The 11,440-nt window shown below is 44.6% G+C and overlaps 1 protein-coding gene across 1 annotated transcript in view; it reads left to right on the top strand.

The window, feature by feature from the left end:
• The first annotated feature begins 1,777 nt into the window (after positions 1-1,777).
• Positions 1,778-11,440, top strand: part of STPG4 (sperm-tail PG-rich repeat containing 4) — a 30,802-nt gene continuing 21,139 nt past the window's right edge. The window contains exons 1-4 of the mRNA XM_073336720.2: positions 1,778-1,846; positions 4,627-4,698; positions 9,006-9,266; positions 10,720-10,784. Coding sequence (XP_073192821.2) covers positions 1,778-1,846; positions 4,627-4,698; positions 9,006-9,266; positions 10,720-10,784 — 467 coding nt within the window. The remainder of the gene's footprint in view (positions 1,847-4,626; positions 4,699-9,005; positions 9,267-10,719; positions 10,785-11,440) is intronic.

The following is an 11,440-nucleotide window of genomic DNA, read 5'->3' as shown; positions in this document are numbered from 1 at the left end:
ATTGACTAACTGAAGCAGCATGCTTAAAAAGCTGTAGGACTTTCTTAATACAGTGTTCCTACTTTCAGTGTGATACAGATCCTCAGTATTTAACATTTCAATGAGCTAAGGGCATAAATACCTTTTTGAGCATCCTGGCCTTAATCTCTGCCTCAATTTCCCATCATAAAATGGGAATAATAGTACTTCCCTACCTTGCAGGGGTGTTGGAGATAATGCATTAGACAGAGGTCCTAAAATTTGATAACTGCCATCAGGGTATTTCTACATGGGAGTTAGCCCAAGCCCAGGACAGCACTAGGTGTCTAAATTCCCTGTAAACTGGGCAACCATGCAGCAGCCTATTAAGCACCCCCCAGGCACTCGGGGAACCCACCCAGCTGGGACCTGGATCCACACAACTCCTGGAAGCAGTGGCATGACCCTCTTCTGGCTCCTAGGTTTAGGAGCAGCCAGGGGACTGCATACTGCCTGGACCCCAAGTGCTGCTCTGCAGCTCCCATTGGCTGAGAACCACAGCCAATGGGAGCTGTGAGGGTGGCACATGCACACAGGGCAGTGTGCAGAGCTGTCTGACTGTGCCTGGAGCCTGCACTCCTCTCTCTCCCTCCTATGCCCCAGCCCTGATCTCCCCCCCCCCCCCAACCTATCCATCCTAGCCTAGAGCCCCCTTCTGCACTCCAACCCCCTAGCCTGAAGCCCCCTCCTTCACCCCAAATCCCTCATCCCTAGCTCCATACCAGAGCCCTCACCCACCTGCACCCCTGCCCCAACCCAATGAAAATGAGCGAGTGAGGGTGGGGAGAGCAAGCACCAGAGGGATGGGGGATGGAGTAAGTGGGGGAGGGGCCTCAGAAGGGACAGGGCAAGGATGTTCAGTTTTGTGAGTCAAAAGTTGCCAACCCTATCTGTAGTCCATGTTATACAGGAGCTCAGACTGTATGATCACAATAGACCCTTCTGGCCTTGAAATCTGAGGGAGGTAGTGACTGACCTGGTTCCACCCCCAGCTGTCAAGCAGGCTGAAGTACCCCATTGTAATAGATGTGTGGACCTTATTACTTGAATAAGGAACATTTGCTGGTAAGCATGGATACATTTTCCTAAAATTTAAAAGTGAGGTACAAAAAGGCTCTATCAGGACCATGAAAGAGAACTAGCTGCAGAGCTGCCTGAAAAGATGCATTGCTTAGAAAGTAAGCCAGCAAAAATCAGTGAGATAGAAACAGGCAACTCGACTGAGGAGTCAAGATGCAGAAAAGGAGAGCAGGTGGTGTATATATAGGGTGTCATGAACAGATGGAAATGGAATAAACTAAAAAGCTAAGTACAACTGTGTTTCATAGAAGTGTAATGGCACTGCATGTTTCCAAAGCCAGCCTCTTGTTAGGGGTTTATGATGTGTGTGACATCACAATGGCCCCTGTCAACAGAAATTGGATATCAACTGACGGCTTCGCTTCCAGAAGATGAGGGGTGGCAGCTTGGATGTGTTTGCCTATTCGCTGTCCTGCATTGTCCTTCCAGGGATTTGCTGACCGCCATTTCCTTCAGCATAACTGGAGGAGGGGTGGCTGTGGAGATCATCCCACACTAGGCCTGAGAGTTGATAAGATCACAGATGATCAGTCAAAGCACAGAACAGTGATCCCCTAGCAACAGGGCTGCTAGTAGGACAGGAAGCAACCTAGTAAGGCTACCTCAGGCTCCTGCTGCTCCCCCTTCAGTGTAGTAGCCCTCACTATGGAAGCAGGAAAGATATAGGCACTGAGGGAAGATGTTGGGTGGACGCTCCCCCCAAACTGGGATTAACATTGAGGAGGAAACTGAGAGTCTACTGGAAAAGGTACTTTGCTGTTACACCCCTTTTTTTTGAGGGATATAATAGTGACGGGAACAGCAGGGGAACCTGTGTGAACTGACAGAGTACTAAGCCTGGGGGCAGCTAGTGAGCCGGGGAGGACCGACTCACGTGTCTGGGATAGGGCGAGTAACACTCCCTGGGAGTGACACCCTCTGGGGATGGAGCAGTTGATGAGTCTAAAGGGATAGGGGTAACAGAGATGACGGTGGAGGGCCTCTTTTAAAGAGGTTGATAGGGAAATCCCATTGGGGGTTTTAAAGTGGCCTGGGAAATTTTAGTACTTTGCACTGAGGGACACGGGCAGTTTCTACTCCTCCTCATTTGACACAGTGGATCAATTGCACTTCTCTCTGCAGTTCAGACTCCCTAGGTAGAGTGACCATTTGGCTTCTAAGAGGTTTTTCTCCATGACCAGCCTGGCATTGTTCTGTTTTGTCTTCTGCCTTGGCTCTAGGAGCAGTCAACCAGCTGGCCAGGCAGAAACTGTCTCAGACTTGGCAGTGCCCAAATTCCTTAAGTAGCAGGCTCATGGTGCCACAGTTGCAATGCCCCTTCTCCCTCTCCCTCAAGTTTGCTTTGAGCAGCAGACCTAGGCTTGGTGCATCCCTTCCCACACAGGACTGGCAAATGGCCTTGTACAGCAATGCCTATGACATCTTCACTAGCTGTAGCCGAGACCACTTCCTCCACATGACTCCTCACCAGGCAGCCAAAATTAGGAACTCAGGCTTCCAAGTTCCTCCTTCCCTCTCAGGAAGGGCACTGAAGGGTTAATTTCCCCCTCCCCCTGGTGCATCTACACCATTGAAGAAAAATTAATAATACCTAGCTTTTAAATAGAAGTCCCTGAGGGCTTAAGTGGGACTTCAGTGATGTATTGACCTTTTTCTAGTCCTCTGCACAGGGATGAATTTCACCCATCCTGACAAGATCTCCTGTAGCACACCCTTCAAACTCATAATGAGACGGGTTTTGCAAGGTCAAAGCCACAGTCAAGCCAAAAGTAGCTGTGTTTTACACCATTCTGTCTTATTTTTTATTTCAAAGGCATTGGCATAGAAACAGAAGCTTCTTTGTAATCAGTCTGCTTATTCTATCTGGGTCATTTAACAACTTCACAATCCACTGTTTGTAGCATCCTAGTTGGACCCCCACTACTGACTCATGCAGTCACAGGTACCTTAGCTTTATGGAAGGAATCAGGTAGGAAACAGTTTGGCAGTCGGCAGTGGTGGGACATGCAGAAAAAGTGAATGAGTTTAATAAGATTCTCAACAAATAGTATTTAAAATGTCATTGGTGGTATAAAAACTCTTCAAGACAAATTCATTTTAAATAGTGGAGAAGCATGGTGCCCAGTAAGGCTGGGATTTTCAAAGACGACAAAGGGAATTAGGGACCCACCTTCCATTGAATTTCAATCAGGTTTGGGCACCTACCTCCCCTTAGGCTCCTTTGAAAAAAATCAGTCTGTGTGTCTGTACAAGCCAGCCCATATTAAAGTCAAAACCGTACTAACAGCAACCAGGATTGAAAACAGCTCTTGATAGCACAGCTCCTCTGAACAGTGTGGGCGGGTACTTTTTTCTCCCCCTACTAGCCGAGCTAGACTGCCTCTCCTCCCCCTCTGCCCACCCCCCACCCCGTAGGCACTCCATAGCCTTCTTTTTCAGCTTTTTTTAAAAAAAATTCTATGGCAATTTGAATGTTTATTACAAAAATTTAAAAATGGGTGAAAATTTGCATAAAAAATTAACTTTGTCGTCTTCTGGGTAAATACTGGGGGATGGGAAGACGGGGGAGGGGGAGGAATAAATAGAGAAAAGTGAGTGTACTTCTGACCTGGCTCCAGATACTGAGCCATCAGTTGTCTTTCCTGAGTGGGGAGCAGTGTACAGGGAGTTCTAGCCTTTTTTTTGCTTTTTTTCCCCTTAAGACTCAAGCAGTAACAGACACATACACACGTGCATGCAGCTTTTTGTGTGTGTCTCCCACTATATTGCCTTACTTTAACAGACAGCCTTGCATTTATAGTTAGACTAATTTATTATTAATGAACACATCTACCTGGATTTTCTTAATATAATCAGTGTAATAATACCTCCCAATAATAGCTTTTGGAAAACCCAGGAATTTTTCAGTAAAAATCAGAAATGAAGGGCCTTGTCTATAGTACAGGCTTATAACATAACTATAATGTGGTTTTCAGACAATAGGTCAGCTAATGCCCACAGCACTGTTACAACATGTTTAACTAACATGGTTTCAACTGTAGTATGGACAAGGAGATTGCCCCTCCACTACATTTTTATCATCCTTGGGTTGACCATTATCTCATTTCTGCCACTGGGAAAGTTAAATAAGTTACCAAAGAGATTCTGCTAGTAATCTCCTTTACGCTCACAGATGTTGTACCCATTTTAAAACTCTCTTCCCATCATGAGTTCTCATGTCTTAGTAGACACTCGGATAGTTTTCATTCTAATTCAGATCATATAACTGGAAAGTTCCTACAACGATTCGGTAATACAAAAACGTTCAATTAAAAATAATATTTAGTTTAACACAGAACTACTCTAAAAGAAATCTTTAAACATAAGCTAATTCTGTCTCAAGTGATGAAGTTATGTGTTTGGGATGATAGTTTAGATAGACTGTATATCTCAAAGTATAATTATAAGTTATAAACTGTCATATTCAGCCTAAAGGAACAATTGTAGAAATATGTGGATGCTGTTCAATTAATCTCTGTTTCTTAACAGACCTTGGCGAAGGAAAGAGAAAAAGTAGCATCTTTGGGACAGAGAGATACATGGTGGAGACTCTCACTTAGAGTATGCATATTTTAGCTCATATTTTTTCAGTACTTTTTCTCATTGTTCTTAGCATTATGTCAGTTATGCAAAACTGTAATTGTTATGGGAACACTAGTCACTATGTACCCACTGTTTTAAGTCCCAATCCTGCAAGCAGTTGTGTAATGTTACACACAGGAATAGTCCCACTGACTTCATTAAAGTTGCTCACTGCGTGTATTTGCAATATTGGGCCTTAGTAGCCATGAATATGTTAAAAGAAAAGGAGTACTTGTGGCACCTTAGAGACTAACCAATTTATTTGAGCATAAGCTTTCGTGAGCTACAGCTCACTTCATCGGATGCATACTGTGGAAAGTGTAGAAGATCTTTTTATACACACAAAGCATGAAAAAATACCTCCCCCCACCCCACTCTCCTGCTGGTAATAGCTTATCTAAAGTGATCACTCTCCTTACAATGTGTATGATAATCAAGTTGGGCCATTTCCAGCACAAATCCAGGTTTTCTCTCCCCCCACCCCCCCAACTAGTGTTTTATTGACCTGATAAAATATAATAATTGTAAGCCCATGTTATAGTTCCAATGGGTATTCACTATTGTGGGGGCACTGCTCTGTGGTAGTTAGTTCCAAACTCCTACCTCTCTTTGTGGGATGGGGACTGCTCCTACAGCCTTCCAGGAGCCAGGCACTCACCCAGAATCACTCCAACCCTGCTGTCAGTAACAAACAATCACCTTTATCAGCAACAGCTCGATGTCTAGTTGGCAGCTGGTATCAAGCGGAGTGCCCCAGGGGTCGGTCTGGGCGCCGGTTTTGTTCAACATCTTCATTAATGATCTGGATGATGGGATGGATTGCACCCTCAGCAAGTTCACAGATAACACTAAGCTGGGGGGAGAGGTAGATACGCTGGAGGGTAGGGATAGGGTCCAGAGTGGCCTAGACAATATGGGCCAATTGGAGGACTGGGCCAAAAGATATCTGAGGAGGTTCAACAAGGACAAGTGCAGAGTCCTGCACGTAGGATGGAAGAATCCCATGCACTTCTACAGGCTGGGAACCAACTGGCTAAGCGATAGTTCTGCAGAAAAGGGGATTACAGTGGACGAGAAGCTGGATATGAGTCAACAGTATGCCCTTGTTACCAAGAAAGCTAATGGCATATTGGGCTGTATTAGTAGGAGCATTGCCAGCAGATCGAGGGAAGTGATCATTCCCCTCTATTCAGCACTGGTGAGGTCACATCTGGAGTATTGTGTCTAGTTTTGGGCCCCAATGTAGAAAGGATGTAGCAAAATTGGAGAGTCCAGCGGAAGGCAACAAAAATGATTAGGGGGCTGGGGCACATGACTTACGAGGAGAGGCTGAGGAAACTGGGCTTATTTAGTCTGCAGAAGAGGGGTTCCAAAGAGGATGGAGCTAGGCTGTTCTCAGTGGTGGCAGATGACAGAACAAGGAGCAATGGTCTGAAGTTGCAGTGGGGGCGGTCTAGGTTGGATATTAGGAAACACTGTTTCACTAGAAAGGTGGTGAAGCACTGGAATGGGTTAGCTAGGGAGGTGGTGGAATCTCCATCCTTAGAGGTTTTTAAGGCCCGGCTTGACAAACCCCTGGTTGGGATGATTTAGTTGGGGTTGGTCCTGCTTTGAGCAGGTTGTTGGACTAGATGATCTTCTGATGTCTCTTCCAACCCTAATCTTCTATGATTCTGTGAACAGGCCCAGTGCCCCTTCCAGCATCAGTCCCTCAGTCACTGATCACGGCACCTTCTTCCCTTTGGGCCCTGACAGATTATGATCATGTGCTGTGAAAGCTCATTGTGGCCATGGAGACAGGCTGGCCCCTGCATCTGGTCCCCAGCCGTGAATCAGACTTTTAGCCTGCTATCTCCTTGCAGCAGCAGCCCCTGAGCTAACACGCAGCGCATGCAGTCCCTTATTGAAAGGCACCCCCTCCTCCAGTTTGAGAAGAGCATGAGGTAGTGGTAGGATTTCCTGCCAGCTCCCTAGCCTCTGGGGCAGAGGGCTGGTCCTTTCACATTGTTGATATGCCATGTAATATAACAAGTACAATAAACTAAGCTTAATATTAAAACAAAAGAAGACACGAAAGGAGGAGCTATTCAAGCTCCCCCCAGCTACATCCACATGCTCTAATAATCATCAGGCACTGGGTGAATGGCCAGCCCAGAAAGGGTGGGTTAATCCTTCTCCATCATTCATTTCTATTTCTAGGTTGTTTAAACCTTCAGGGATTGTAAACATGTTCATTTTTCCCTTCAAAAAAAGCACTGGAATCTTTTTTTCAAGAGGTCACTGCTTGACTTACTCAGAAACCTTTGAATGATGCCAGCTGCATCCAAAGGGGTGGAGGAATGGCAGAGTCTTTTGCTGGAAATTAATTAATTCAGTAGAGCTGGGAAATTATAATCTAGACATTCATAGGGGGCCTGATCTAAAGCCCTTTCAAGTCGTTGGGAATCTTTCCACTGATTTCAATGGGCTTTGAATGGTCTGTGCATAGAACTAAAGTTTCTTAATGGATTAAAAATATATGACTTTTTATAATTATAACTTGGAATCCGTTCACAAAGGAATTGAATGTTAGATTTTTAAAGAATTCTTCACATATATCACCACAACTGCTCTATGAGTGTCCACCCTGTTTTATGTTAGAATTGTGAGTGTATGTCTAAATGACTTTTCTACTCTTTGGATGTCCTAGAGCAACCTAACTCTGGGGTACGCCCCCCTTAGGGAGGTGGAGTGGAACATTCAGGAGGGCGTGCGGTGGGGCCTCAGCCAGCCCCCATGGGGGGGAAGGGAGGGAGCACCACCCAGCCCTGCTCTGCCCCCTGCCACAGCTCTGCACCATCCCCAGCTGCAGAGCCCCCTGCTCCGCTCCAACCAGCTCCGCCCCAGCCACAGCTCCCCTCCACCCCAGCTCAGCTCCGGCCCCACCCACTGCTCTTCACTGCCCCCAGTCCAGCTCTGGCCCCAGCTGCAGCTCCCCTCCCTGCTCTGCTCCAACCAGCTCCACCCCTTGTTCCGCTCCAACCAACTCTGGCCCCAGCCACAGCTCCCCTCCACCCCAGCTCAGCTCCAGCCCCACCCACTGCTCTTCACTGCCCCCAGCCCAGCTCTGGCCCCAGCCTCAGCTCCCCTCCCTGCTCCATCCCAGCCCAGCTCTGGCCCCAGCCTCAGCTCCACTCCACCCCCTACTCCATCCCCAGCCTAGCTCTGTTAATTTTTTTGTAGCATGAACTATGTTTAAAGATGGTTCTTTTTCTAAAGGTTCTAGTATACTGTATTTGCCCATCATAGGTAAGGTCTAAAATGACTTTGCTTTTTAAAGGCAGAATCCACACTACAAAAACAACTGATTTTGGAGCTGTCAGCTAGGGAGAAGCCTTCATAAACACAAGCCCTTTAAAATGTCTTTCTTGATTGACCCCCCAGCAAGGAACAACTTATTTTCCCATGTTAGCACTTCAGAAAATACAGAGAATATGTTGAGAAAGAAGTAGATTCGGGGCATCTGGGTAAATCCAAAATCCTCATCTTTCAGCCGCATCTGAGTGAGAAGAAACCTCTTGCAGTCTGGAATAGTCTCTGTGGCTGTGGAGTGCAAAATACTCAGAGAGCCTCTGTAGGCCAGCAGCCACAGGGGTAATTTGCAGCTGAAGAAAGCCCTAAGCAAATCAGCAGTTTCCACTGAGAAGCACATCTGACGCCATTAAATTTTATAGCAGGACTGACAGCAAAATGTTCTGTAGCCACAATATTTTTTGTATCTTTTTTTCCTCCTGCTTTTCTGTACCTAACACAAATTGGATGTTTTCACTGGTAGAAAGCGAAGATGAAAACAGTAATTCAAGTGGTGTGTTCCAGTTCAGTTGTGGTTTGGTCCCTTGAAGTGAGGAAGCAATCACTATCTTGTCAATCAAGTTGAAATGTAGAAATTTGTTGTTACAGCAATTTAAGTTGGAGGCTTGATTGCAGCTCTTGGGCATAGGTCTTTCTGAGCAAGAACAAGATGCTTCTTGTGGGTAGCTTACATGTTAGAACATCATGCTGATAGTTCAATTGGCTGTTTTAATTATTTTCTTTAGAAAAAGAAATATTTGTCATTAACAATTTCACAGATGAAATGACCAGGATCCAATAACTTCTGAAATGTGAGCATATGTCAGGCCTTGAATGACTGGATTTAATTAAAACAAAGACAAATGCCAGTTCAAAATAGCATGTCAAATACACTTTTAGTAGAAATGCAGAACTGCACAAGAATCTCAGCCTAAATTATGTTTGTTTTTTACTAGCCAACACCTACGCCAGGTACTTATATAGTACGGGATTTTATTGAAGAAGCCCAGCTCAACCCAGTGAAAGCGACATATAATTTTAAAGGAGAAGGCAGAAAGAGATGTTCCATCTTCCAACCAACAGCTGATCTTACGCTACCAGATGTTTATACATACATTCCTCCTAGCTTTGTAGATTTGGCAGGAAAAAAGCCAGCTACATATTCATTTAAAAGCACACCAAGGAAAAGTCCCAACACCTTATGTTTTAAAGATAAGGTAAAAACAAAATAGTGGTCAGAGCTATCTCTAAATGAAAAAAGATAAGGGGGAGCTTAAGGTCACCTCTCCCAGCTTGCACACATTAACTACAATTTGCCCTGTCTAGAACTTTAAAATGTATTATTTTATATGGTTTTAGTGTCATATTTTAAAAATGTACTTTTGATCCCAGACTAGACAAGCCCTGAGTGCTATTATCACAGGCTAGGCTTTTTCAGACCCACCCACTGGTCCTCCCAGAGTATAAACAGTCACTGAGTGAGAAGAAACCTTTGGAGTCTAATGCAGTCTGGAATAAGAACTTCCTTCTCTATGTCCAGCCTTCCCCCCCTCATTTTGCTCGGTATATAAAGCAGCTGATCCTGGTTGATTGATAGGCTCCAGCCACTTTGATCTTCTTAGCCTGTTCCTGTCAGATACCTTAATCCTGCAACAAATATAGGAAAGGGTTAGACTTTTTAGATGGCTCCCAGCCCCCCTCAAGATTCCAATGAGTGATATAGCTGTCACTGGGACTTTGGTCTCTCCTTTCTATATCAACCAGCTCTTTACCTAGGGCAGAAAGGAGGCCAAGAGGGGCTTCCCCTATAAAAGAGCTCTGCACCCCTCAAATGGTCCTCAGAAGATCCTGGCCACCATTTACTCATGTATTATTCATGCCACCTGCAATCTCCAGGTTCAGTAAAGTCTGCAGAACTGCCATGGGGAAGAAGGAACAGGGTTCATGTTCCTAAAATGGCTTATAATACAAACAAAATGTTACCTAGTCTAGTGGATGAGAACACTGAGTGTAGGCTCTCTTTCTTTCTCTTCCTCTGACCTCTGCAATTGCCAGGGGAAGGGTCTTCATCCTCTGTCTGAACCCTCTCACTAATTGGCACGACATAGTAGTTTCAGTGGAGTGGGTAGAGAGAGTAAGAGTAAGTTGCATATGAACTTTGAGTCTTTCGGCTGGGGGCACCAACATAATGGGTTTGCTTGGACTAGCCGCTGAGGAGGTTTTGCAGCTGTGCACACCTGTATTCACGAATGCATCTGTTCCCTCCACATCTGAAAATTTAACCATATAATTTAAATCTAGTTTTTCAGCATCCTACTCTAAAAAATGTTTATGTTTAAGTGGGTATAAATATTCTTCTGCTCTTCAGAGGGGTGTTGCAAGGCTTAATCAATCATAATGAGGTTTTAGCTCCTTAGATGAAAGGTTCTATATGCCATTGGCTTCATTGGGAGCTACAGCTGAGTAGGATCAGACCCTTAAAACATAGCAATACAAAATGATGGGCCTGGTATATGAGCCAAATTCTACCCTCAGATACATGCATATCTTTCCTGTTGATTTAAATGAGAGTTGTGTCTGTGACTGCAGATGTTAGTGAAGAAATCAGTAATATGAAGTCAAACCTTGATTACCTGTTACTGTCCTGTCTATACTACCCATTCCTTCCAGGATATTGACACTGCACCAGGACAGTATAATCTTTTCCCTGTTCCAGTGCCCAAGTTTGCATCCAAGTAAGTAAATCAATGTTCTTATCTTCTCATTTGCTTAGACTGTTTTATTTTCATGCATTTTTACCTGAATTTCAGAGCTACTGTGCACCTACAACTCCCATTTATGTCTTATCTAAAGCCCACTGAAATCTCCCATTAACTTCAATGAATCAGCCCCATAGTCAGTGTCCTGACTCCCATCTCTGTGATAGGGCCTTGATTCGACAATGCATTTAAACACATGCTTAAGCCCATCCCCATGCAATAAGTATGTACTTGACTTTAAACACATGTTTCAGTTCTATAGACTTCAGGGTCTGAAGCATGAGTTTATGTGCTTTGCCGGATCAGGGCCATAATACTCATTCCAGCGAGAGTTGCTTGTACTCAGTGCCTCTGAAAAACAGTCCTTTTCCATCTGCAGGTGCCTAAACATGAATTAAGATACCTACATCATTTGAGTTTGTGAATAGGGCTCTTTATAGATAGTAGCAGTAGTGAATTATCATTAATAAAAGTGGTTTAGCTATCTTTCTCTATATACCTAGGGAAAGATACGGTTAAGTCTCTTAGTTTCACAGTATATTTCACCAGTACAGAATGACTTCTGTTATATTGCCTATTGAGAAGAACGACAGATACATTTTCTTATACTGAAATAGAAGCAGGTGGAAACG

This window comes from Lepidochelys kempii, chromosome 3 (assembly GCF_965140285.1).
Source record: "Lepidochelys kempii isolate rLepKem1 chromosome 3, rLepKem1.hap1, whole genome shotgun sequence".
NCBI lineage: Eukaryota > Metazoa > Chordata > Testudines > Cheloniidae > Lepidochelys > Lepidochelys kempii.
The sequence above is the reverse complement of the archived record's forward strand: the minus strand, read 5'-3'. Positions and strand labels throughout refer to the sequence as shown.